Source organism: Neoarius graeffei, chromosome 21 (genome assembly GCF_027579695.1).
Source record: "Neoarius graeffei isolate fNeoGra1 chromosome 21, fNeoGra1.pri, whole genome shotgun sequence".
NCBI classification, from domain to species: Eukaryota; Metazoa; Chordata; class Actinopteri; order Siluriformes; family Ariidae; genus Neoarius; species Neoarius graeffei.
The window spans coordinates 31,816,041-31,842,756 of record NC_083589.1 but is presented as its reverse complement, the minus strand read 5'-3'; the positions used below and the strand labels follow the sequence as shown (position 1 = coordinate 31,842,756).

The 26,716-nt window shown below is 42.0% G+C and overlaps 2 protein-coding genes across 2 annotated transcripts in view; one reads left to right on the top strand and one right to left on the bottom strand.

The window, feature by feature from the left end:
* kin (Kin17 DNA and RNA binding protein) overlaps window positions 1-24,697 on the top strand; it is a 43,476-nt gene extending 18,779 nt beyond the window's left edge. Inside the window, exons 6-11 of the mRNA XM_060902988.1 lie at window positions 205-317; window positions 455-572; window positions 4,680-4,796; window positions 4,877-4,976; window positions 19,376-19,476; window positions 23,678-24,697. Of these exons, the coding sequence (XP_060758971.1) occupies window positions 205-317; window positions 455-572; window positions 4,680-4,796; window positions 4,877-4,976; window positions 19,376-19,476; window positions 23,678-23,740 (612 nt within the window). The 3' untranslated portion in view covers window positions 23,741-24,697. The remainder of the gene's footprint in view (window positions 1-204; window positions 318-454; window positions 573-4,679; window positions 4,797-4,876; window positions 4,977-19,375; window positions 19,477-23,677) is intronic.
* Window positions 24,247-26,716, bottom strand: part of itih2 (inter-alpha-trypsin inhibitor heavy chain 2) — a 62,797-nt gene continuing 60,327 nt past the window's right edge. Inside the window, exon 20 of the mRNA XM_060902986.1 lies at window positions 24,247-24,394. Within this exon, the coding sequence (XP_060758969.1) occupies window positions 24,247-24,394 (148 nt within the window). The remainder of the gene's footprint in view (window positions 24,395-26,716) is intronic.

Genomic DNA, 26,716 nt, shown 5'->3' with positions numbered 1-26,716 from the left:
AGAGAAACTGAGACAGGAAGAGGGAGAGACTGACCCAGATGGGGACAGACAGAGACCCAGACGGGGACGGACGGACAGACAGACAGACGGAGGGAGGGAGGGAGAGACAGGCAAACAGACGGAGAGAGAGAGAAACTGAGACAGATGGAGAGAGATGCTCTGAGAGGTTCTGTTTTAACGTACGTTGGCGTGCTATATGTGCAGGAGGAGCCCGTGTTTACTGAACTGAAGAGAGAGAATGAAGAAGAGAAAGTTGCCTTCAACTTGGCTGGTAGCGCCTCCTCCTCCTCCTCCTCTTTAGGCCCAGCGAAAGCAAGGTTGCATTCAGTTCCAGGAACATTACTCCACTTATAGTACATTTATGCAAACTTGTGTTTTAGGATGTTTTAGATGTCCGTATTGTCGGTTTATTTATTTTTTTTTTTTTTTAAACCTTCCTCTTTCTGTTCCACAGCATATCTCTGGGTTCAAATGCGCTTAAAGTGGTAGCCTCTACTAAAAGAAAAGATGTGTCTCACAGTGCCGACTCCAAGGAGAAGAGAAAGAAATCGGCACTCGATGAGATCATGGAGGTAGCTCTTCATTTCCCGTTCGGTTTATCCTGATCGTATGAGGTGCCTGCTTTATCGCTGCTTTTCAGTGTCTTAACATTTACTGCAAACCTTCAGAACATTGATCCAAGTCAGGAATCCGTCTTTGAGTTGGAGTCGATAACCGAGACCACAACAAGCAATATAGTATAATTTACAGACCACTTTAGTTACATAGTATTGTCCAAAAGTTCGTACACCCCTACTCTGCTCATTCATATGTCTTTCTGTGTTGTGGCTATTTTCTGCTTTGTAGAGCAACACTGAAGACATGAAAACTATGAAATAATTCCATATGTTATGCGGTAAACAAAAAAAGTGTTAAAAATGTTACATATTTTAAGTTCTTCAAAGTAGGCAGTGTTTACTTTGACGCTTTGTACACTATTGGCATTATCTTTAAAGGGCTGATGACACGTTTTTGACATCTTTGGCGATGTTTTATAACATAAAAAGTAATTCCCGATGATCCATATATTAATTCACGAAGGCACCTATTTTACAAGTTATGATAAAAAACGCAGCTATTTGGGCAAATTTGACGGGGCTGCAGCACCCAGGAGACGAAAGAGGAGGAGGGGCTATATGACGTCAGCGAAAGAATCTTCCTCCTAACTTACCAGTTTGTTGTTGATGCGAGAGGTGTTCAGTTTATCATTATTAGTATTATTATTATACATTATTATATATAGATAGATAGAGAGAGAGAGAGAGAGAGAGAGAGAGTTATTATGCCTTCGCGTTGTGTTGCCGGCTTTTGCTCCAAAACCCACAAGGATGGGGTAAGTTTATTCAAGTTTCCCAGAGATCCCGAGCTGCATGCGAAGTGGGTGAAGCAAGTCAGGCGCACTCGTGACAAGTGGGAGCCCTCACCAACATCCGTCCTGTGCTCTGAACACTTCGATTTGGATTGTTCTGACACCCTTCCCAGCTTAAAGGAATCTCTTGGGTGTTCAGTTCAGCACAAACGTGTGCTGCTACCATCAGCAGTGCCTACAGTATTCCGGAGGGGGTCTACTAGTAGCTATGCCGGATCCAGCAGTCGCCTGGGACAAGGCGACTCCTCCAAAGACAGTCCAACTGTCAGAACATGTGTTGAGAAACGACATAAGATAAAGGTACATAGAGCTATAGAGTGCTCCGACATGATGCTAAAAATAGTAACCATGCGGTCTGCGCGGCCATCTTGGAAGTGACTCGCTCCAGAGCGCTCATAGAGTACACATCATAGAGTACACATTCATGATAATCATAAATGTAATCATAAAGTCGGCATGATATCAGTCATGTATTTGCTTGTGAAAGCTTGTTTCTCAAAGCAAACACTGAGGGGAAAGCTAACTTGGCCAGACAAGTAGGCTACAGATTGTCATTTGCTTACGCTGATGTAGGTTATCAAATATTTTGCTTCATTCAAGGATAAAACTAAGAAGCCATAAACTAGAAGACGTGCCTGCCAATATTATCCTAAATGTATCACAGATCAGGCATAGTCGTAAGCTTATTATGTTAGCCGTTTGCATGCGCCATTAGGAACTATGTATTCAGTGTAGCATACGGCTTACATAATATAAGCAGTGTTTACACATGCAAGACAACAATACACAATATTAAAATATTGATTCCGTAACATTTTGAACAAATACGGGTTGACCTACCAATCCTTGTTATCCAACCTTGTGGTGTTCAATGCTGGGCTGTCTGCCTGTCCGCTGTCCATCTCGGGGTCGGAGTCGCTCTCAGATTGCACAGTAACAGGTTCAAACCTGTACGGTTGGATGCACCCGTGTTCGTCATCACTTGATTCTTCCGATCTACCCCACTCACAACACAATTCTAGACTCCCAGAAGAGGAAGAGCTAGAGAGTTCACCGGCGTTTTCATGCGCCATTTCCACTGAGTAGAACAGCCAGTGAACCGCAGCGTGTTCTTCCGCTGACGTCACAACATGGCCGCGAGCCACGGACCCAGTTTTCTTGCGCTGTGCAATTAAAAGTTGGATATTTGCGTAACAACAGCTTCTTTTCACATAATTATAACAGAAATCTAACATGTTTGCCATGTTGTATAGTTTATTTAAGAAATTGCATAGAGTCATGTTCGTGTCATCAGCCCTTTAACCAGCTTCATGAGGTAGTCACCTGGAATGCTTTTCAATTAACAGGTGCCTCATCAAAAGGTAATTAGTGCAATTTCTTGCCGCCTTAATGCATTTGAGATCAAATAGTTAATAATAATAATAATAATAACAAGAAGTGTTGCCAGGCAAAACAAACCTCACCCGGTAACACTTACGATGAATATGAAGGAAGATATCGCGAAAACACTTTTGACCTTTTTGGTGACTTTGACCTTGATTTTGACCTTGTGTGTGAACATACTTGGCCAATAAACATGGTTCTGATTCTGTCGCCCCCTGCGACAGCGTGTGTACGTCAGCCTCGGTTCGGAGGTTTCAGTTTCAAAAACTGTAAGAGGTGAGAGTAGAATAGTATAAAGTACAGACAGTGGAAGCTCAGTGGAACGCACTTTCCCTCTGTAATAAGCATAAATGTGTCTGAAAGCAATTTTAAGTCTAGTCCATTTATTTATAATTTATATTTATAGTAATAAATCAACAAAGTGGGTGTGGCCAAAACCCCATCCTTTGCGTATGTAAACGAACTAAAGCCATCCAGTGACAGCAGTGTATGCAAATGAGGCATGTAGTGATCCAATCAGCATGTTTGTGGGTGGAGTCTTTCCGAGGCAGCAGTCTGAGCTGAGGGCTCCTTTTTTTTTTTTTTTTTAAATTACCTTTTTACCTGGTCACTGTGACCTTGACTTTGGCCGGATGGCACCCAAAATGTTGGAGGTTCTATTTGAGACCAACGGCCATCTATCCTGAAAGTTTCATGAAGATTTGTCCAGCCGTTTTCCCGTAACATTGTTTACAAACAAACAAACCCGACCAAAAACAATACCTCGCCCCCTGGTGGACTCCGTCCTGGGCGAGGTGGTGGTGGTCGTAGTAGTAGTAGTAATAATAATAATAATAATAATACAGTAAATAGCCCTATTCCACAACTGTAGTAATCCATATTATGTCAAGAATCACTCAACTAATTTAAGAGAAACTAGACAGGGACACTCTAACGAGTGCAAACCCCGCCTTTTCCCTATTAAAATACATTGGGCGAAAATTTCGAAGTTCTGCCATGACCTTGACCTTTGACCTCCAAAATTTAATGGTTTCCTTCCTGGGTGATTGGCAACACGTACAAAATTTGGTCCAAATCGATCCATTGGTTCTTGAGATATCTTGCAGACACACAGACAGAGAGACAGATATACACACACACACACACACACACACACACACACACAGACTGACGCAGGTGAAAATAATAACCCCTCCGACTACTGTCGGCGGGGTTAATGACATCCATCATTACTTTAAGACATGAAATATCTCATCTCATTATCTGTAGCCGCTTTATCCTGTTCTACAGGGTCGCAGGCAAGCTGGAGCCTATCCCAGCTGACTACGGGCGAAAGGCGGGGTACACCCTGGACAAGTCGCCAGGTCATCACAGGGCTGACACATAGACACAGACAACCATTCACACTCACATTCACACCTACGGTCAATTTAGAGTCACCAGTTAACCTAACCTGCATGTCTTTGGACTGTGGGGGAAACCGGAGCACCCGGAGGAAACCCACGCGAACACGGGGAGAACATGCAAACTCCACACAGAAAGGCCCTCGCCGGCCACGGGGCTCGAACCCAGGACCTTCTTGCTGTGAGGCGACAGCGCTAACCACTACACCACCGTGAAACAAACGATGAATTAGAAGGTGTGTCCGAACTTTTGACTGGTATTGTGGGTTTAGTATTCCCCTTTTCCAACTCCATTAAAATCGTACTGTTTTGCATCAAATCCGATCACCTCCGATCAAACCAGCTCTACTGTTTTTGTATCAAAGTGATGGCTACATTAAATGTACATGGCTTTATTACGTTTGTATATGGTGCAGGCTGTATGGCCTCAGTCGGAGATCCCCAAACCCCTAATCTAGAGTTTGTGTTCTTCTGATTAATTATAGATGGAGGAGAAGAAGAAATCGGTGAGGTCAGACAATTGGATTCGTCCAAACATAGTGGTCAAGGTCATCACCAAGAGGCTGGGAGACAAGTATTACAAGAAGAAAGCAGTCATTCGGGTCAGTCAGCACTGTGAGCGTTCCATGTCTCCGTGATTTATTGGAGTAAATAAAGGTTTGTAAGAAGTGTGTGTTTACAGGAGGTGCAGGACAAATACACAGCTATAGTAAAGCTGATCGACTCAGGGGACAAACTCAAACTGGACCAAAGCCACCTGGAGACAGTGATCCCAGCACCGGGTAACACAGCACCCTACACAGCTAGGTCAAACGTCTAAGGCTGCTCTGAATGATGTACTAGCTTTTTGAAAGCAAGTTCTCCATTTGCTTATTGCTTTGTCAGTAAGAACACATCTCGTGACCATGATTCTCAATTAGGAGAGCAAAATTAAACCATTTAAAAAAAAAAAAAAAACTCCAATAGATTTGACTTGTACATGTCTGAAAGGTTTTAAATGTGAATTGTGTGTGTATAAACTAACACTTGGTTTAAAAGTGTCATCCACTGCAGCTCATGCTTGTACATTAAAAATCTATTCCTCGAGCCTTTTCGTAAGTTAAGGGTGTGTTGACTTTCTGACTAAAATGCCTGTTATCCAGTTCATTCAGCAAGGTTTAATCTTTAAACTGAAACCTAGTCCTAAACCTTTATATATTGATTGCGATGTTTATTGTGAGGCTTTTGTCCAAAAGTAAATTTGTAATGATATGTCGTATGATGCTCTGTTTATAGAATGCGTAGAAATGGCGTTGGAAAGCGCGCGATATCTTGCACTGTTTTCGCTGACTGATCTAGTAACTATCAACGAATAATCACCTCTGTAGCGCTCCTACGGGATACATGTACCACTTTTACGGCGCTTTTCAATGTCATTTCTACGCATTGTGTAAACGGTGCATCTGGTACAAAAATCTCGTGGCGTGATGTATATCTGGAGCGCCGCAAACTGTGTTCAGTACATAATGACTTGGGACCTGGGCAGGGTTCTGCTTTGAAAAAGCATCAGTTGCCCTTTTTCCACCAAAGCAGTTCCAGGGCTGGTTCGGGGCTAGCCTGGGAAATCCCATGCTGCTTTGCACAATCGTTCCGATCTGAAAAGACAGCATGGAAACTATGGTCTAAAGGCTCGCCTGAGTTAGGGAGCCAATCAGAGAGTGGGGAGGGGTGGAAAGACGGTGACGCGTACTACTTGACAAACGGAAGCTTGTAGTTTATTTGGGACTGTTTACGGATCGCATTTAACATGGCGGCGAGCGATACGAACCAAACTTTCGATCAAGCTTTAGACACTGTTCTGAGTAGTTTAGAGCGAAAGTTTGTTTTAAAAAAAGAACAGTTTTGTTTTGCCTTCTCTTTCTCTTTCCTTCTCTTCTTCGCCTCTGTCTTCCTCGTCGCTCTAACTACGTCACCGGGTACAACTGCCATGATTGGCCATGGGCTACGTATACGCCAAATGATAGACATTCGCAACGTCCAATAAACGGCCGTTGACAATCGTAAACCACACCTCCCCTACGAGAAATTCAATAGGTGGATTCCAGACCATATTTCACTTGTGATATGGTCTGGTGTTAATCAGACTAGTTCGGGGCCAGTGCTTAGTTTGGAACCGGGTTTTCTGTTTCCACTGACAAAGAACTGGCTCTGGGGCCAGAAAAACCGGTTCCAGGCTAGCACCAACTCTCTGCTGGGCCAGAGGAAAGAACCGCTTACGTCAGCGGACGTTTTGGGGCGGAGTTGTTAAGACCAATAACAAGACCGCGAAAGATCGCCATTTTTAAGCGACGAGAAGCAGCAGCTGTACAAACGCGAAGTCATCCATTATTATTGTTGTTGTCGTTGCTGCTGCTGCTTCTTCCATGTTGTTTTTGCTTCGATATTCGCGCCAAGGTTTATGCAAACGTAGCGACGTAACTGACGTATACAACGACGTAATGACGTGGCTTCCTTTAGCACTGCGAGCTATGGAAAAGTAAACTGGTTCTCAGCTGGCTCGCAAGTTGAACGAGTTGTGAACCAGCACCAGCGCTGGCCCAGCACCAGCCCTGGAACTGATTTGGTGGAAAAGGGGTATGTGAGTCTCTCTCTTTTTTTTTTTTTTCCATGAGAAATATCAGGAATCTTGTTTGAGAAATAAAACTTAACCTTCGCACTTAAATGGCACTATTATCTTGTAATGTCAGAGAGACTTATGGAGCTTCACAGTAACTTCATGTATGCAAGATGGCTGCCATGTGCAGCGATGTCCACAAGCGCTGGCGGTTTTCTCTGCCTGCACAGACGGTCTGCACCGGCTGCCCATAATTTGCTGCAAATCCAATTATTCCACCACAAAATTGTCTTCGATTCGGGTCTAACGTGACCGGAAGCGGTGCCATAGTTGTTGATTGATTTTCGTGCTCTGATTGGCTGAGCCGGACCATGTGACCACACCGTAGCGCATGTAGTTGTGTTACCAAGCCAGGCAGCGTACTACAGAGGGTAACTGAGAAAGCCAAGCGCACACATCTGGAGGGAAATTTCATACATATTTTGCAAGTATTTTACAGGGAAATGGTGAGTAATTTATGAGCTGTGAATGCACCAGAAGGCGTGTAAAGACATGATCATTCTATACTTTTAATGGTAGATGTATTCTAACATGGAGAGACAGAATATCAAAACGAAAATCCAGAAAATAACTTGAAAGAATATATTTTAATTGATTTGTATTTCATTGAGGGAAATAAGTATTTGATCCCTCTAGCCAAAAGCACTTAATACTTGTTGGCAAAGCCTTTGTTTGCAAGCACAGCGGACAGATGTTTGTTGTAGTTAACCACAAGGTTAGCACACACATCAGGGGGAATTTTGGCCCACTCTTCTTTGCAGATCCTCTCTAAATCATTAAGGTTGGTGGGCTGTCGCTTGGCAACTCGGACCTTCAGCTCCCTCCATAGATTTTCGATTGGATTGAGGTCCGGAGACTGGCTGGGCCACTCCATGACCTTAATGTGGTTCTTCTTGAGCCACTCCTTTGTTGCCTTTGCTGTATGCTTCAGGTCGTTGTCATGTTGGAAGACCCAACCACGGCCCATTTTCAACTTCCTGGCAGAGGGGAGGAGGTTGTCCCTCAGGACTGCACGGTACATGGCTCCATCCATCTTCCCACTGATGCGGTGAAGTAGCCCTGTGCCCTTGGCAGAGAAACACCCCCAAAACATAATGCTTCCACCTCCATGCTTGACGGTGGGGACGGTGTTCCTGGGGTCATAGGCAGCATTTTTCTTCCTCCACACATGACGAGTAGAGTTTAGGCCAAATGGTTCAATTTTGGTCTCGTCTGACCACAGAACCTTCTCCCAATCACTTTGTACATCTTTGAGGTGATCATTGGCATACTTTAGGCGGGCCTCCACATGTGCCTTCTTAAGCAGGGGTACCTTTCGGGCACTGCAGGATTTTAATCCATTGCGGCGCAAAGTGTTGCCAATTGTTTTCCTGGTGACTGTGGTCCCAGCTGCCTTGAGGTCATTCACTAACTCCCGCTGTGTGGTTGCAGGCCGATTTCTCACAGTTCTCATGATCAATGCCACCCCACGAGGTGAAATCTTCTGTGGAGCACCAGACCGAGGTCTATTGATGGTCATGTTATACTTCTTAAATTTTCTCACAATTGCACCAATGGTTGTTACTTTAATACCCAGCATCTTGCTAATGTTTTTGTAGCCCGTTCCAGATTTGTGCAGGTCAACAATCCTGTCTCTGAGGTCCTGAGAGAGTTCTTTGGTCTTACGCATGTTGGAGAGTTTGGAATCTGTCTGATTCTGTGAACAGGTGTCTTTCATACAGGTGATTAGTTAGAACAGGTGTCTTCAATTCAGGTAACAAGTTGATTGGGAGTGTCTAAAGCTGGGCAGACACTGTGCGATTTTTTTTCAATCGCGGTATTCAGCTGCTGCTCACACTGTACGAGTGAATCGCAGGGGTAAACAGCACGCAGCTTACGATTCCTGTTCTCACACTATACAATCCGATGCTCGGATGCGATCTGACTGCTCACACTGTACTTCCATACACGACTCGTCGGATTCTTGTATCTGGAACTGCAACGTGAAAAAGAAGAGGAGGAGACCGGAAGTGCTGCTCAGTGTTTATTTTCTCTTCCGTATCTGTGTTCGCATGTGTAGTGTGACAGGTTGAGGTAAATCGGCTCGTGACCCTGCTTCAACAGTGCGATAGCCTCACGATGGGCGACCAGGATTTCAAACAGGTTTGATTTTCATCCGATCGATCAGGAGGAGGTTGTGAGGTGTTAATCGCTTGTCGTTACCCCATGTATACTACACGATCCGAGACCCACGATTGAGCCAAAACTCGGCCCGATCTCCAAAATAGTCGCACGAGTGAAAATCGTGTAAAAATCGGGCCAAAAATCGCACAGTGTCTGCCCAGCTTTACTGGTCTGTGAAAGCCAGAACTCCTAATGCATACTAGGGGATCAAATACTTATTTCCCTCAATGAAATACAAATCAATTAATATATATTCTTTTAAAGTTATTTTCTGGATTTTCTTTTTGATATTCTGTCCATGTTAGAATACATTTACCATTAAAAGTATAGAATGATCATGTCTTTATTAGTGGGCAAACCAACAAAATCAGCAAGGGATCAAATACTTTTTACTCTCACTGTAAGTATTTTTAAAAGCAAGTACTTTTAAGTAAAAAATTTGACTGGACAACTTTCACTTGTATCGGAGTCACGTTTGACCAGTGGGATCTGTACTTAAGTAATGAAGTTGGGTACTTTTGTCCACCTCTGGTATTAAGATCAACCAATTTCTCTGTTATGGCTGATGGTTTAATTTAAAAAAAAAAAAAGCCTTCAGCCATACCAAAAAGGTGGGTTTGTTTAACAGTAATCTAGAAGATTGGTAGGTTTTGATCTGTCTGTACCGAATAAGGTTGAATTGACAAAGTATGATCTCAGAAGGTAGACCTCTGCCGCCGAAGAGATTCTGCCTCATGGATTGATCTGGGAGCAAACAGTCACTGGCAGAGACACAGCTGTTCAGAGATGTTTCTCAGTTTATTGTAGACCGAACAGGAGTATATATTCACATTCAAGAGTGTGTTGTTGGATGATATGATTGACGAAGCTAAGTTATCTATGTATGACAGGGTAACATAAATGGGTGATGAAGCATGACATCACTGGTTGAGACTACTTGAGAGGCTGTCCACACGGCAACGGATTCAGGTGAATCTGATAAAATTGTTTATCGTTTCGGCCTGGCGTCCACACGGCACCGGCGTTTTGGGTGCCCCAAAACGAGAACGGGTTCCAGAGTGGAAAAATCTGGCAACGGCGCCGTTGCGAAGTCGTCTGGATGAGTAGAACGGATTTGTTTACGATGACGTCACAACCACATGACTAGAACAAGCAGCACTCTCGCCGTTTTGTATGAACCACTGCATTGCATTCACTTTTGTGTACAGCTTTTCTTTTAAATAAACAAGTAACTGAACCATTTCTGGCGGCACGGTGGTGTAGTGGTTAGCGCTGTCGCCTCACAGCAAGAAGGTCCGGGTTCGAGCCCCGTGGCCGGCGAGGGCCTTTCTGTGCAGAGTTTGCATGTTCTCCCCGTGTCCGCGTGGGTTTCCTCCGGGTGCTCCGGTTTCCCCCACAGTCCAAAGACATGCAGGTTAGGTTAACTGGTGACTCTAAATTGAGCGTAGGTGTGAATGTGAGTGTGAATGGTTGTGTGTCTATGTGTCAGCCCTGTGATGACCTGGCGACTTGTCCAGGGTGTACCCTGCCTTTCGCCTGTAGTCAGCTGGGATAGGCTCCAGCTTGCCTGCGACCCTGTAGAACAGGATAAAGCGGCTAGAGATAATGAGATGAACCATTTCTTGAATTTCTTTTTTATTTTTTTATTGGACAAGACTGCTTTTCAAAATGTTCACACACAATATAAAAAGTTATATAAAAATGCTTTTCAAAATGTTCACACACAATAAGAAAATTAAGTTATATAAAACTATGCACACTAATAAAACTAATTTGTGCACACAGAAGGCACGATTTCCTCGTGTAGTCGCAGCCATCTTCTTCTTGTGTGCTTGTTCCAGAGAGTGCTTCACACCGGGTAGAAGAAGGGGTTTATGCGCATGCGTCCTACTTCTATTGTTCTGGTGTCTCCGATGGGACCGTCTTACAGCGCACATAGAGGTGTGGCATGCGTATTGCATCATTTTCAGCAAGTGTTGCGTTGCCATATGTACAGTTGTGCTCAAAATAATAGCAGTGTCTTTAAAAAGGCGAGTAAATGTCAAAATTCTTCAAATAAATTGTACTTTAATGAACACATGCATTGGGCATACTGCACATTCTATTTCAAAGCAAGAAAATTGGAAAAAGTAATTACATTTCATAATATTTCACAGAAAGTCAAGAAATGTAATGTTCAAAAAAATAGCGATGTTGACATCTTTCTTTGGAAACTCAAAAATGTACCATACAAACTAAGAAATTCTTGAAAATTCAACTTTGCTGAGTATCCTAAACGAATATTTTGTTGCATAACCATGGTTTCTGATAACTGCTTTGCATCTGTGGTGCATGGAGTCGACCAACTTCTGGCAACGGTCAACAGGTATTGCAGCCCAGGTCAATTGTACTACGTTCCACAATTCCTCTGCATTTCTTGCTTTTGCCTCATGAACAGCATTTTTTTTATGTCAGCCCACAAGTTTTCTATGGGATTGCGGTCCGGGGATTGTGCTGGCCACTCCATTAGTTGGATGCTGTTTGTCTGGAACCATGATTTTGCTCGCTTGCTGGTGTGTTTGGGGTCATTGTCTTGTTGAAACACCCACTGCAAAGGCATTTCCTCTTCAGCATATGGCAACATGACTTCTTCCAGTATCCTGATGTACTCAAACTGATCCATGATCGCTGGTATGCGGTAAATAGGACCAACACCGTAGTATGAAAAACATCCCCATATCATGATGCTTGCACCACCATGCTTAACAGTCTTCACTGTGTACTGTGGCTTGAATTCTGTGTTTGCAGGACGTCTGACAAACTGCCTGTGACCCTTAGACCCAAAAAGAACAATCTTACTTTCATCTGTCCACAAAATATTACGCCATTTCTTTTCAGGCCAGTCAATGTGTTCTTTGGCAAATTGTAGCCGCTTCAGCACATGTCTTTTCTTTAACAATGGGACTTTGCGGGGGCTTCTTGCTGGTAGATTGGCTTCACATAGACGTCGTCTGAGGCTACATCCACACGACAACGGCAACGAGATGTTATTTAAAAATATATCGCGTCCAAATGGGCAACAATCCGTAAAATATCAGGTCCATATGGCAACGCAACGCTTGCTGAAAACGATGCAATACACATGCCACACCTCTAGGGGCGCTGTAAGATGGTCCCTTCGGAGACACCAGAACAATAGAAGAAGTAAGGACGCATGCGCATAAACTATTATGCGCGAGACTTCATATTAGCCACAAAGTCAGGAAAATCTGTTTGTAAAATTACATTATAATGACCAAATACAACGAACAGTATTTTTCCAGTCTCACCTGTGAAAGGTAATCCCATGTGATCTCGTTTGGACGGTAAACCTGTTGGTACAGTTAAACGCAGCTAATCTTTATTCTCCGCTTTGACCTATCCAATATGGCGGCAAGGATGACGTATGATTCTACGCGGAAGGCGGCGTCTTCAATGGTCCGGAATAAATTGAATGATACACGTTGATGGATTAATTTGTTGTTTCTCACCTGTGAAAGGTTATCCCATGCGATCTCGTTTGGACGGTAAACCTGTTGCTACAGTTAAACGCAGCTAATCTTTATTCTCCGCTTTGACCTCTCCAATATGGCGGCGAGGATGACATATGATTCTACGCAGAAGGCGGCGTCTTTAATGGTCCGGAATAAATTGGATTAATTTGCTCCTCTACGCCCTTTTTGAGGAATGTATTGTCGGACTTAAATCAACATCTGAAGAGGTGAGATCGCTCCTTTTTTCCCCTATTTTTGCTGGCGGGATTGCACCATTACACAATAAATATTCACAGTGAAAATATTTTGTAAGCGCGTTTCATGAACCAAGTTATAGGATTTGTTGACAACTCGCATCGCAATGAGATGATCATTGGCACTACTGGTGTTAAGAATTGGACCATTTCATAAATGAATATTTTGCTGTAGAGCTGCAGTGTTTGTACAATTGCATGTTTTTGCTTCACTATTACTGTCACTATTCTGCTTCTTGCATTACTACTGTGAACTAACACTGAACATAATAATAATAATAATAATAATAATATCCAAGCTCGTGTTTCACTCTCACTAGTGCTCTGTAAGGCTTTTTCCTGGTGATATTCGTTACACTTCTACCCGGCGTGAAGCACTCACAGTCATGTGGTTGTGACGTCATCGTAAACAAATCCGTTCTACTCATCCAGACGACTTCACAACGGCAACGTTGCCAGATCTTTCCACTCTGGAACCCGTTCTCAAAAAGATTGCGTTTTGGGCACCCAAAATGCCTGTGCCGTGTGGACGCCAGGCCTAAACGATAAGCAATTGTATCGGAGTCACCTGAATCCGTTGCCGTGTGGACAGGGCCTGATTGTACCAGTACTCGGAGGCAAGTTTAGATCTTCTTTGATCCTCCTGGAGCTGATCATTGGCTGAGCCTTTGCCAGTTTGGTTATTCTCCGATCCATTCGAGAAGTTGTTTTTCTTTTTCTTCCTCGTCTTTCTGGTTTTGGCTGCCATTTTAAAGCGTTTGATATCATTTTAGCTGAACAGCCTATAAGTTTCTGCACTTCTTTGTAGGTTTTCCCCTCTTTTATCCATTTCTTGATTAAAAGCTGCTCTTCATCAGAACAGTGTCTTGAACGACCCATTTTACTTGGTTTTTCAGGACCAATGCAGGACAGCCAGCATATGCAATGTCAGTTGCCTTGATCCTTAAATAAGGACCACCTGTTAACACCTTATTTTTCACAAAATCAATGCCCTCCCTAATTGAACTCACCACTGCTATTTTTTTGAACACACCCCTTTCAGCTAATCATTCAATTTCACAGAATCAGTAGCATGCACGGCAGGCCTGTTGGGTCTGTTGGTTTTCTATACCTTTACTATACCCTCCAGAAACTTGTTTGCGGTGTAAAGGTTGAAATTTTAACAAAAACAGTGATTTATCTTGCTACTGTTGAGGGACTGCTATTATTTTGAACATAACTGTACCTGATATTTTACTGATCCGTTGCCCATGTGGACGCGATATTTTTTTAAAAATAAAATCTCGTTGTCGTGTGGATGTAGCCCAAGTTATTCCATGAAATTGAGTCGTACATGAGCTGATAGCCGACGGAACTAAAGCCGAGTTGGCTGTCAGCCATGTACGACAAGATTGAGAAGAATGTAAACAAACTGGCAAAATGACCGTAGCAGTTTGTCAAAAATGCTATAATGCTAATTCTTAAAAAAGGAAAAAAAGGATATGTTCTTACCATCAAATACTTCTGTTCCTTTTGTATTTTTTTGGGTTTTGTTTTCAAGTAGTTTTTCATCCTCGGTCGGTTCAGCAACACGCTCCGCCATTTTGTTTTTCTCTACTCACAGTATATGAGCTGATAGCCTAGTAGTAGAGTAGCCAATTGTCGCATGCGATTGCTCATATCCAGTGAATGTGGATAGAATAAACTACTTTACGAAAGAAGAGGGACGTTATGTACGCGTCAGGATCATAGTCTTATGAAAAGAAGAAAGACATAAGGGTTGTTTTACAATCAGGGTACAAAGTTTGTGTCACAGGGGTCCAAAATTCAAATGGATTCAAACTGGTTCTTGTACCAGTTTTTAAGTGAAGGACAAGTTAAAGAACAGATTTCAGGTAATTTTCTGACGTGTGTATGGTAGTTTTGTGTAATCTGCTATAAGATAAAGAAGATTAAGCGTAGCTTTAAGCAGGGCTGGGAGAAACAAATGAAGTGATTCTCGGAGAGGACTTTTTTTTTTGACAATTCAGAATCCACTACTTCCATAGTGCTTTTAAATATAAGGCTGTAAGCTTTGTGTTAGTTGTCTCTAATATTTATGGCCCAATATCTTGACCACATTTTAGGATGAAAATAATCATTTTAGATATCTTATTTTATATTGAGAAATTAGCTGTCTCAGAGAGGACATTTTTTTGACACAATTCCATACTAATTTGATCAAAATAGTCTGAACTTACTGGCATTCAACATTAAAACTTAACTATGTTTCCAATGATATGGAACCAAATATGTGTTTTATGGTATAAAGAATGATTTAAGTGCATCCCTTTTGGAGCTACCTGTGGTCAAAAAAGCACTTTTTCTAAATGACACGAGTAATTTTGCTAAATATGACATATTGCCATACATTCACCAAAAATAACGTTATCACCAAATTTTTTTTGCATGGTAAATAGAGCTATCACAGGGCTACAATAAACAACCAAGTTTATTTAGTCAAGCCTTTTGATATTGAAGATAATAAGTGTTAAATGGGATTTTTAGCTTGCGTACCCTGATTGTAAAACAACCCAGAACCTTCATTAAGCAGAGAGCAGAATGTGCGCGTGAAGATGAATCTCAAGGATTTAACTAACCAAAACAAGTAGTGATCAGAACAGCCTGCTTGTTCCAGTTTCAAGAACAAGTAGCAATCAGAACAGCCTGTACCAGTTCAAGCATGCCAAACCAATATCTCTGGCAATTAGTAAATATGTTTGAATGTAACAGCTGTGGGCGGCACAGTGGTGTAGTGGTTAGCGCTGTCGCCTCACAGCAAGAAGGTCCGGGTTCGAGCCCTGTGACCGACGAGGGTCTTTCTGTGTGGAGTTTGCGTGTTCTCCCCGTGTCCGCGTGGGTTTCCTCCGGGTGCTCCGGTTTCCCCCACAGTCCAAAGACATGCAGGTTAGGTTAACTGGTGACTCTAAGGCCGAATCCCATTTCACCCCTTGGACCAACCCCTTGGCCCTTCCCCTCCATTTTGCGCGTTCACGTGAAGGGGTAGGGGTATCCCAATCCCAGTTAACGCGGAGGGGTAGGGGAAGGGGGAGGGCTTCTGTACCCCTCCAAACGGAGATTTTCCTGGAGCAGACTCCGAACGAAGGGGTTTGAGTGACTTCCCACAATGCCATGCGGATTTCAGCGAGATTTCATGCGGATTTCATAAAGATGGCGGTTCCCACGGCGAAAGATTGTCATAAATGTATTTTCTCCATTATTTACGTGTTTTAAGTTGTTATCCAGAGGAAACACGCCGCTTGATTCGCTTTCGAGCTGAGAATGAGCAGCGATTTCTGAAATCCAAGCTGCTGCTAAAAAGCTTTGGGAGTGAGTATTGTTTTCGGTTGCTTTACTGCGTACGTTTTGTTCTGTTATTCTCGCTTTTATTGTTTACATGAGTGTTCTGACACCTCATTCTGTCGGATGTGTTGCACGAAGGGCCAAAGATCTCCCATTCAGTGGTGTTAGTTAACAAATCACACCCTGCCAGCAGAGATTTTTGGCTCTGACTGTAGCGGCTGGTCGCAGCCAATGACGCATTTGGTTGCGTTTTGCTAACGTAAACGCTGACGGAGGTACGCGATGACGTATGCGATCGTTGAAGGGCTATCCCAATACGTAAGGGTTGAATTTCAAGCCCTATCCCTTGTAGCTCAGTTTCAAGGGGAAGGGCCAAGGGGAAGGCAGAGGGGAAGGGGTAGGGGTAGAAATTAGAATTGGGATTGGGCCTCAATTGACCATAGGTGTGAATGTGAATGGTTGTCTGTGTCTATGGCCCTGTCCACACGGCAACGGATTCAGGTGAATCTGATAAAATTGTTTATCGTTTCGGCCTGGCGTCCACACGGCACCGGCGTTTTGGGTGCCCCAAAACGAAATCTTTTGAGAATGGGTTCCAGAGTGGAAAAATCTGGCAATGGCGCCGTTGCGAAGTCGTCTGGATGAGTAGAGCAGATTTGTTTACGATGACGTCACAACCACATGACTGTGAGTGCTTCACGCCGGGTAGAAGTGTAACGAACTCGATGCGAGTTGTCAACAAATCCTATAACTTGGTTCATGAAACGCGCTTACAAAATATTTTCACTGTGAATGTTTATTGTGTAATGGTGCAAAGTGAGAGAGAGAGAGAGAGAGAGAATAGCCCTTAGGGCAGAGTCTTTAGTCCAAACACTGCGGAAGTAGTGTAACCAAAACCGCGCACCGCCCGTGCGCTTTCCAAAAACAATCCCACCAGCAAAAATAGTGAAAAAAAAGGAGCGATCTCACCTCTTCAGATGTTGGTTTAAGTCCGACAATACATTCCTCAAAAAGGGCGTAGAAGAACAAAGTAATCCATCAACGTGTAGCATTCAATTTATTCCGGACCATTAAAGAATTCTGGAGGATATCAGAATGTTGGTGTACCGGCTTCCATCTACCCCCATTCATTCCTCTCTCTCTCCATCTACCCCCATTCATTCCTCTTTCCGCGTCTTTCATTTTACGCTACTGATTAATAATCAAAACTTTATGTGGCTAATGCTACAGAAGAAGGGGTTTATGCGCATGCGTCTACTTCTATTGTTCTGGTGTCTCCGATGGGACCGTCTTACAGCGCACGTAGAGGTGTGGCATGTGTATTGCATCGTTTTCAGCAAGCGTTGCTTTGCCATATGTACCTGAGATTTTACTGATCCGTTGCCCATGTGGACGCGATATTTTAAAAAAAAAAAAAAAAATCTCGTTGCCGTTGTCGTGTGGATGTAGCCTCAGTGTCAGCCCTGTGATGACCTGGCGACTTGTCCAGGGTGTACCCCACCTTTCACCCGTAGTCAGCTGGGATAGGCTCCAGCTTGCCTGCAACCCTGTAGAACAGGATAAAGCGGCTAGAGATGATGAGATGAGATGAAACACTAGACGGCATGATGGAGCCAGAACATCCCTGATCATCAGGTTTCCATGTCTGCAAAACTATTCCATACAATATCTGTCTGTGTGCAGCAGCGTGTAGATGTTGAACACAGGGACGAGGTCCATTCCATCAGCTTTTCACTCACCTGAGTGTCATGAGCTGAATCTCAATTCAAAAACTTAAGCTCTTACATTCAAATGTGTTTTACTAATTGATAGATATTGGTTTGGCGTGCAGAACAGGCTGTTCTGATTTGCTCCTTGTTCTTGAAACTGGAACAAGCAGGCTGTTCTGATTGCTGCTTGTTTTGGTTAGTTAAATCCTTTTTTTCCTGTATATCCCAGTAACAATGAACAAATCAAATGCTCTGACAGTAAAAATAATCTGTGGCAGTTGCAGGGCTGTAAAAACTCCATCCAGTCATCTCTTTCGGTTCGAATGAAATGATTGAATGGACTACATGCCTGCCTGCGTGTGCACACTCTGCTGGTTCACTCACTGCGTGTGATCAGAGGCTTCCACAAGGCTAGGCAGACAGATCGCTAAAGCTAGTGAGCTAGTCAACAGCTGTGTATACGAACAATAGCCATGTTAACTGTTTACTTTCATTATGATAATGTTAGGCGTTTTCTTAAATTTGAACGAGACATGATGTTGGATATGACAACGATGTGCTGTGCTCCTCCCCACAGTGCTCTCTTTTGTAAACTCGTTCTCCAGCAGTAGTCAGGCAGTGCGCGTTCATGTGTTTTGGAGGAGTGGCTTTGAAGGGAGGGGCGGGTTCCCCCCTTTTTTTTTTATTTTTAATTTATTTATTTATTTATTTATTTTAAGTTGGATACTTTCAAAATCTAGCTTACTCTTGCTGTTTTCTCCAAAATGACCTACTCTGACTTTAAGGTTCTGCACTAGTGGCTAAAAAGTTGGGTTCAAAACCAAACACTGAAAAGAGCCACCTTGAGTAATGCTGCGTTCATGTGCTATGGGAATTATGGTAAATACCAAACGCCGACATGGAAAGCACACATGAACACCCCCTCTTGTGGTATTTTCCACTGGGCAACTCGTAGAAAATTTTGATACACGAGTTGCCGAGATGAGATGAACTTTAACCTTTTCAACATGGTGGCGAGCGGCACAAGACACTTGAATGTTAAGCATTGTACGCTACTAAAGTTGTTGTTTTTTTTTTTTTTACTAATACTAGTGGGTAGTTTTTTTGTGTCTATGCAATGTTGCGTCATTAACAAGTGTAATATAATACGTTAGAAATCCGTTTCCTTTAAAAATGTGTTATGGTTTGTTTTTACCTATCCAGAGCAGACGCTATTGCTAACGATAGCTAACTAACTATTGCTAACTTGAATCTGGTCCACCATCTTTAATTTGTCAGCAACAACAAAAGCATGTGAACACAACACACTGGTAAATACCACTTCCCAACTGGAAAATATCATCTTCCCATAGCACATGAACGCAGCATAAGACCCTTAGCACTGAACTCAGCTTTTGATTCTTTCAAACGAAATCACATTTGGATGAAATGAATAAATGAAAATGGGTACAAAAGTTTGGAGACTGACTTTTGGATCAGTTTAACAAATAGTATTTTATACAATTACTGACTAGTCAATAAAGCATGCTCATGTTTCTCTCTCTCTCTCTCTCTCTCTCTCTCTCTCAGGTAAGCGAGTTATAATTGTGAATGGACCGTATCGGGACATGGAGGCCATCTTGGAAGGAATAGATGAAAAGAAGTTCTCTGCTCAACTCACAATAGACTTGGTAATGTATTAGCTTACATACTGGGTGTGTTAATGCAACATTTGTTTTTACAAAACCTTTCCAAGTTTACCGGTACATGCCTCCCGTAAATCAAATTAAGTTGATCAACCAAGACATGTTCCCTGCCTGAAGTTTGCTTCATTAGTTTTGAAATAGAGCTATGAGGCTAATGTCGCTAAAAGAGTAAGGGGCAGTAGTAGAGGAGCTCTAAATACCGTACATGAACGAGCGTATGCTGAAATCGTTACACACGGCTCAAAAGAACGAGGAAGTAAGAAATGTTGGATTATAAGATGTACGTATGTCCGTCAGGTGTGTGTATGTCCAACCACTGAAGGCTTGTTTACTATTGTTTATTCATTAAGACTCAATGATCTGTGAAGGTTGTTTCATTTGTCAGTGTTACAAAATCTTGCATTTCCGTGCTGTTGTGGGTTAGTGAGTTTTCCTGTAACTAGGTTGATTCATGGTAACCTATGATGTGATAAATGGTGCAAAAAGATGCGTTGCAGTGGCGGATGGGTCTGAATTTCACTACGTTGTCGCCCTCTTCTGACAAAACCCTACTAACAATACATTACATTACTCACATAAAAATACAGTAAAATAATCCGCGTCACTTTCATTCAATAACTTTTTATTATTTTTTTTATAATAATAAAAAAAAAACCAAATAGTTTTCAAGCCAAGCAGCTGTAGCATTAAAACTGACAGGTTGAGTAAATAATACAGGTAGTCGTCGACTTGCGACCGATTGACTTTACGACCGTCCGGTTATGACTGGCAAGTGTTTCCCAGCTGAGCATACGACAGTTTCCGCCCCAGCTCCCGGCACACTCGCCCAGCATCCAGCCAGTGTTGCCAGATACTGCTGACTGTTTCCAGCCCAAAATATGTTCAAAACCCTCCAAAATGCACTTAAAACCGCCCAATCTAGCAACACTGCATCCAGCCTCTTCTATTATGTGTGCAGTGTTTCGCTGGACAAACAACGAGCGAGCTACAGCGCACGTACGGCTTAACCAGATCTTGTACTATAACGTGCGCAGCTGGTAATCAAAGCAACTTTCACTTTTCTGTTCTGTTGCACTGTTCTGTGCCCAGTGTCCAAAATGAGTTAGTTTTCAACTGTTCAGCTAAAAAAAAAAGTAATTAAAACGATCGTGTTGTTGAAATTGTGTTTGCAATTTATTTATAATCAAAAACTGATACAGGTGGATGAAAGAGTGATAGTGTGATAAAGTACTATACTAGTACTACTGAGTGATAAGAAGTCCTAGTGAATGCTTGATAAGTAGACAATAATAAATAATTTGGTGTATTTTTCAGTGCGCGCGCACTATGACTCAAAATAATATACCGGCAAGAAATAAAAGTTACTTTCACCCCTGAGTATGCAGCGTTTGATGTAAACCAAATAATGAGCCGAGGTAATGAAATAGGAAAATGTTGATAAAATAAGACTTTAAGATGATAATATCGTTACACATCACAATATACTTACGTTCATTTAACATAGGCCGACTTACGACCAGATCAGTTTACAACTGGTCAGTCGTAACCAAACGCAGTTGTAAGTCGACGACTACCTGTATTTCATTAAGTGGTTACTGTGGCCCCTGTCAAGAGGTGGGATATATTGGGCAGCAAGAGAACAGTTAGTTCTCCAAATTGATGTGTTGAAAGCAGGAAAAATGAGCAAGTGTAAAAATCTGAGTGACTTTTTGACCAGGGCCAAATTGTGATGGCTAGGTGACTTGGTGAGAGAAGGGAAGCCATGGTTAAAGCCTAATGGTTAGAGAAGCAGCTTTAGGACCAAAAGGTCACCGGTTCAGTTCCCTGGATCAGCAAGAATGGCTGAAGTGCCCTTGAACAAGGCACCTAACCCTTTGGAAAAAACATCTGCTGAATGCCTGTAATATAATGTAATTACGGGCGGCATGGTGGTGTAGTGGTTAGTGCTGTCGCCTCACAGCAAGAAGGTCCGGGTTCGAGCCCCGTGGCCGGCGAGGGCCTTTCTGTGTGGAGTTTGCATGTTCTCCCCGTGTCCGTGTGGGTTTCCTCCGGGTGCTCCGGTTTCCCCCACAGTCCAAAGACATGCAGGTTAGGTTAACTGGTGACTCTAAATTGAGCGTAGGTGTGAATGTGAGTGTGAATGGTTGTCTGTGTCTATGTGTCAGCCCTGTGATGACCTGGCGACTTGTCCAGGGTGTACCCCGCCTTTCGCCCGTAGTCAGCTGGGATAGGCTCCAGCTTGCCTGCGACCCTGTAGAACAGGATAAAGCGGCTAGAGATGATGAGATGATGTAATTGCCAAAGGTTGTGGTTGCTATATGGGTCAGTCCATGAAATGATGTTACTTTTCATTGGTCCGGGTTTACATAATCATTTCATCTTTAATTTCCATGATTTAAAGAAATATTTAGCAGATTATCCATAAATATTGTTTGAAGAAATAAAATAAATTAAAAAAATGAAGTTTTCTTTTGAAATAAAGAAATGCGAAGCATTTTCTTCCCCTGTGACTGGACACGGATGACACGTTTTTTGTGACATGGAATATTTGCTGACTTTGAGCTTAAATAAACCATTACTTTCTGAGAATTTCAATAAAATTAGTTTCACGGTACTTGCAATTTAGTTTTACACTCACATAAGTTAAGAAGGTTCTATAAACTATTTAGCTTCGAATTCATCCACTAAAAATAGGTTGTGAACGTAACGTTGTGATGTCCTACCGTGTTACGTTAGAAACCAGGCTTATAAAAAATAAAACGAGTTGAAATCATGATCGATGTTTTTAATATAAAGAAGAATATACTATAAAACGATGTAGGTAGAAAGAAATTTAAACAAACGGCAATAAAAGAAATTATCGATGTTTTTTCTCACATCCTAACTTGGCGTCCACTCACTTCCTGGTTCGTTCACAACCTGCAAGACCTATTTACTCAGTCTAGGTCAGCTGACCTGACGCGAGAGAACTTCTCGCGGGATCTCACACACCACAACACGTGCTCGAGAGAAGTGCAGATATAAGTGTGACTAAGTAAAGTAATGAATTCAGTAATCTCATTTACCCCGTATAGGATGAAACTGTTTCCTGTTAATGACTGTTGTTATTGTTCAAATCTTAGAGATTTTATGAAGTTTGTGAAATACTGGTATTTCATATTTTCAGTGTTTATGATGTTGAACTAATATTTCTAATGAATTCTTATTCAGTGTTAATGTTTAAAGTAAGCAAATAAAAGCAAAAAATTGATTTTATCAATATTTTTCCTTTATTTTTCAAAGCTTGTTCATGTCCTTGTTACATTAGCAACCGGGTAAATATTTATGGATTTTATCATACATTGTAGAGCAGGAGTTATCTTAACAACTATGTTATATTTTCTTATATGGTCAATGCTTCATGGAAATAAAAGTTGTTTTCAGTTGTAAATTGTTTTAAGTGACTCCCTCTGTAACATTTTGGTAACCCCATTTCATGGACTGACCCATATACCATAATTGGTCCAAGGAAGGACAACTGGTGAACCGGCAACAGGGTCATGGGCACCCAAGGCTTCTTGGTGCCCTTGGGGAAGGAAGGATGGCTCAGGATTTGCTGACCAACCGAATCAGATTCATGGAGCTCTCACCTTGTAACTTGCAGGACTTGCTGCTAATGTCATGATACCAGATTCCACAGCTCACCTTTAGAGGGCTTGTGGAGTCCATGGGCCGCACAAGGGGGATGTACACAATATTCAGCAGCTGTTTTTAATGTTACGGCTGATTGGTGTACAATATTAATCTTGGTATATCGTGCCGAGTTTGTATTCTCTCAGCACATGGTTTCAGAAACCACATAAGGATTTATAAGGAATTTATAAGGAAACACATAAGGAAATTTTGAGATTTGAGGCAAAGTTTGATCATTTCGTCCTGGCTAAATCACTAACTTCTCTTAATTCGTGACCTTTAACCTCGTCACTTCAGTGCAAAACACGAGAAGCAAACGTCTCGCTCTACACACAGCTTGGCTGACTGACTTCACGTGTGCCAAGTGGAAAAGTATACGAAGCTTGTTTTAGCCATAATGTTGCTCCATTTTGGACAAGATTAAATTTATATATAATTATGAAAACTTTTATTCCGATAGTAACATGCAGAGGTGTGCTAAAAGCTTTGTACTTTCATTGTGTGTATCTCGCAGGGTGCCATGAAAGGGAAGAGAGTAGAAGGGATTCCCTATGAAGACTTCTCCAAGCAGGCGTGATGGGGATTTTTCTTCCCCCAACTCTCCAGCACAGTCACTTTCCCTGCATCCTCTACTGTGTCAGAGTCTTTATCAGGGACACATACACACATTCCTGCAGCTCTCTTTTACTATATACTGAGACCATTCAAAAAAAAAAAACCAACCTGAAACAGCAAGTTTTACTTTTCTTTGATTTTAATTGGTAATATCAGGATTGTCTGTAGAGTACTTGACTGTCAGGACAGAATGGATTCGCAATGAGATTTAAAACGGAGGAAGCCTGGCTTGCATGAACAATGTACAGTGAATAATGTTAATTTGTGTTTCTCATTGAATTTGATGTACGAGTATGTAAAACACCACCTATCGTTGCTGCCAGTTTTTCCTGTGTGTTTCTTCTATACATTTCTCTTGTGTAAGGCAATTTTAAAATACAATTTTTCTTACACAATTTCTCCTCCTCTTGTTTAATGCATCTGATTCCTACCGAGCCTGTTTTACTCCTTTTGTGCTAGCGTACACACTCAGACAGGGGGGAGGAAGCTGTCCAGGGTGGGGACAATATAGCTGGTGTAATGGCCATCGATGAAGCCTTTCCCGCTGTTATGGACGAACCAGCAATACACATCTGAACCTTGCTTGTTATCCCAGCGGTAGTCCTTTTGCTTGCCCCTGTTTAACACACACACATACACACGAGAGGTGTGTTATAGAAGAGCATAGTATCAGTGGAGACATCTTGCATAATAATCTAGAATCGGAGAATAATGTGTGTAAAACATATACTGACCAGGGCTTTGAACCGGTTCAAGGAATGAAAACGAAAACCGGGAACTTTTTCTATTTCACATGGAACAGAAACGAAACCAGAAACTTTATTATTTTTTATGTTCCGGAACAGAAACGCTTATTAAAAATAATGGTAACCGGTTAATACCGGTTTTTATTTCGTTCCTCAAAGTTTCCGTAGCCTACAAATAAAAAAGTCATTCTTCTCCTGTGCAAGTTTCTATGACCCGCTGGGGTTCACTTCCTGTGTGACGTTCGCTGACTGAATGGAGAGAGCGGGAGGGTGGACTACTATCACGTCTCCACATCTTAAATAAGAGGTAAATATTGCAGTCTATCGTTATTCGAAAACGTAAATTTCAAACACGATATCAATATATTTGTCCACGTTAATGAGAGGCTCGTGAACATTAAATGACGTTAACCTCTGTTAGCCTATCAATGCATAGGGCCTGACTAGCCTTTGGTAACACGCTAAACGAATTATCTTTCATTTTTGGCACTTTTTCTGTTTGTGTAGATGGGAAGACGTACTGAGAATCCAAATCGCCAACATTTGAAATAATAATTGTTTTGAATTATTTCTTGTCTTATTTAATGAAGGTTGTAATAGAATTAGCCTACATTTGGCTTAAGCTGGATGAGACAGAGACATAATTTTATAGCCATTTGTTAAACAGCTGACAGGGAACGTAATTAACCGTTCCGGGAATGAAATTTTTTTGTTCTAACCGGTTCGGGAACGTCTATTTAATGGTGGAACCCAAAACCGGAACCGTTAAAATTCTGTTTCTGTTCGGAACGAACCAATAGGAAAAAAATTCTGGTTCAAAGCCCCGATACTGACATAATGCTGTACATTTAAAGGTGATGTATTTTGCCCCTTTTCCACAACTCGACACAGTTCATGAAGATCTCAGGGAAATGTCTGTGACATATTTTGGTCAAAATCCCAGAAGGATAAAGCACCACAACTCCTTCCTCACCCTGTCTAACCAGCCCTGTTCAAAAACGGCTGATTTGAGCGCCTGTTCCTTTAAATGATAATGAGCCACTGCTCATCCCACCCTGGTATTCTGCCAGTCAATCAAATAACACTTTCCTCATGCATATTCATTCACAAAGGCAGTTCTCAACCCATGAATGGAGACACTCAGACGAGGCGGGATTATTCTAATCAGCTCCTCTTGTGATGTAGTAAAGGGAGGCAAATCAAACCAGCTGTTGAAGCACGCATTTTCTGAAATATACAGCTCAAAAGAAACTGACTGGGTATCTTATTTCAGAGTTTTTGGCTTGGTAGGCTTCAGCAACCCAAATGTATTTGCACAAGGACGTAATATGTCCCCTTTAATGCATTAGTCAATATTGACTATATTAACTGTTTGTTTTATGAACCAAATTAAGAAGTGAATTTGCACAATAAGACCTGAGTACGGTAAGTTCTCAACTTTAGAAACATGCTGTGATGTCATCTTTGCTCATTTACTGGATGTAGACTTGTATTCAGTCATCAGTTGAATAAATGTTGGTGCAGTTCAAATGACTAACTTATTTAACATTACTTACTGTTAAACATTTGTAAAAGCCAATTATCCCACATCTGTTTAATTCTCCGTTCTGATTGGTACAGTTCAGAAAGTAGTTTGGCTACAAGGTCTCCACTACTTAATTATTCGCCGAAGGTGAAATGAATATTGGTGAAAAATAATGAGATGAAGTCGAGGTCATTATTCACTGAGTCTGAGGCGGATAATTGTTTTTAGTATAAATAGACAGGTGATTATTTTAAAAAAATCTATTGCAAACTTCAAACGTGACATGCAAATAAAGGCATGGCGTAGACTTGTCACTTACAGTGGTGCTTGAAAGTTTGCGAACCCTTTAGAATTTTCTATATTTCTGCATAAATATGACCTAAAACATCAGATTTTCACACAAGTCCGAAAAGTAGATAAAGAGAACCCAGTTAAACAAATGAGAACTTTATACATGGTCATTTATTTATTGAGGAAAATGATCCAATATTACATATCTGTGAATGGCAAAAGTATGTGAAGCTTTGCTTTCAGTATCTGGTGTGACCCCCTTGTGCAGCAATAACTGCAACTAAACGTTTGCGGTAACTGTTGATCAGTCCTGCACACCGGCTTGGAGGAATTTTAGCCCATTCCTCCATACAGAACAGCTTCAACTCTGGGATGT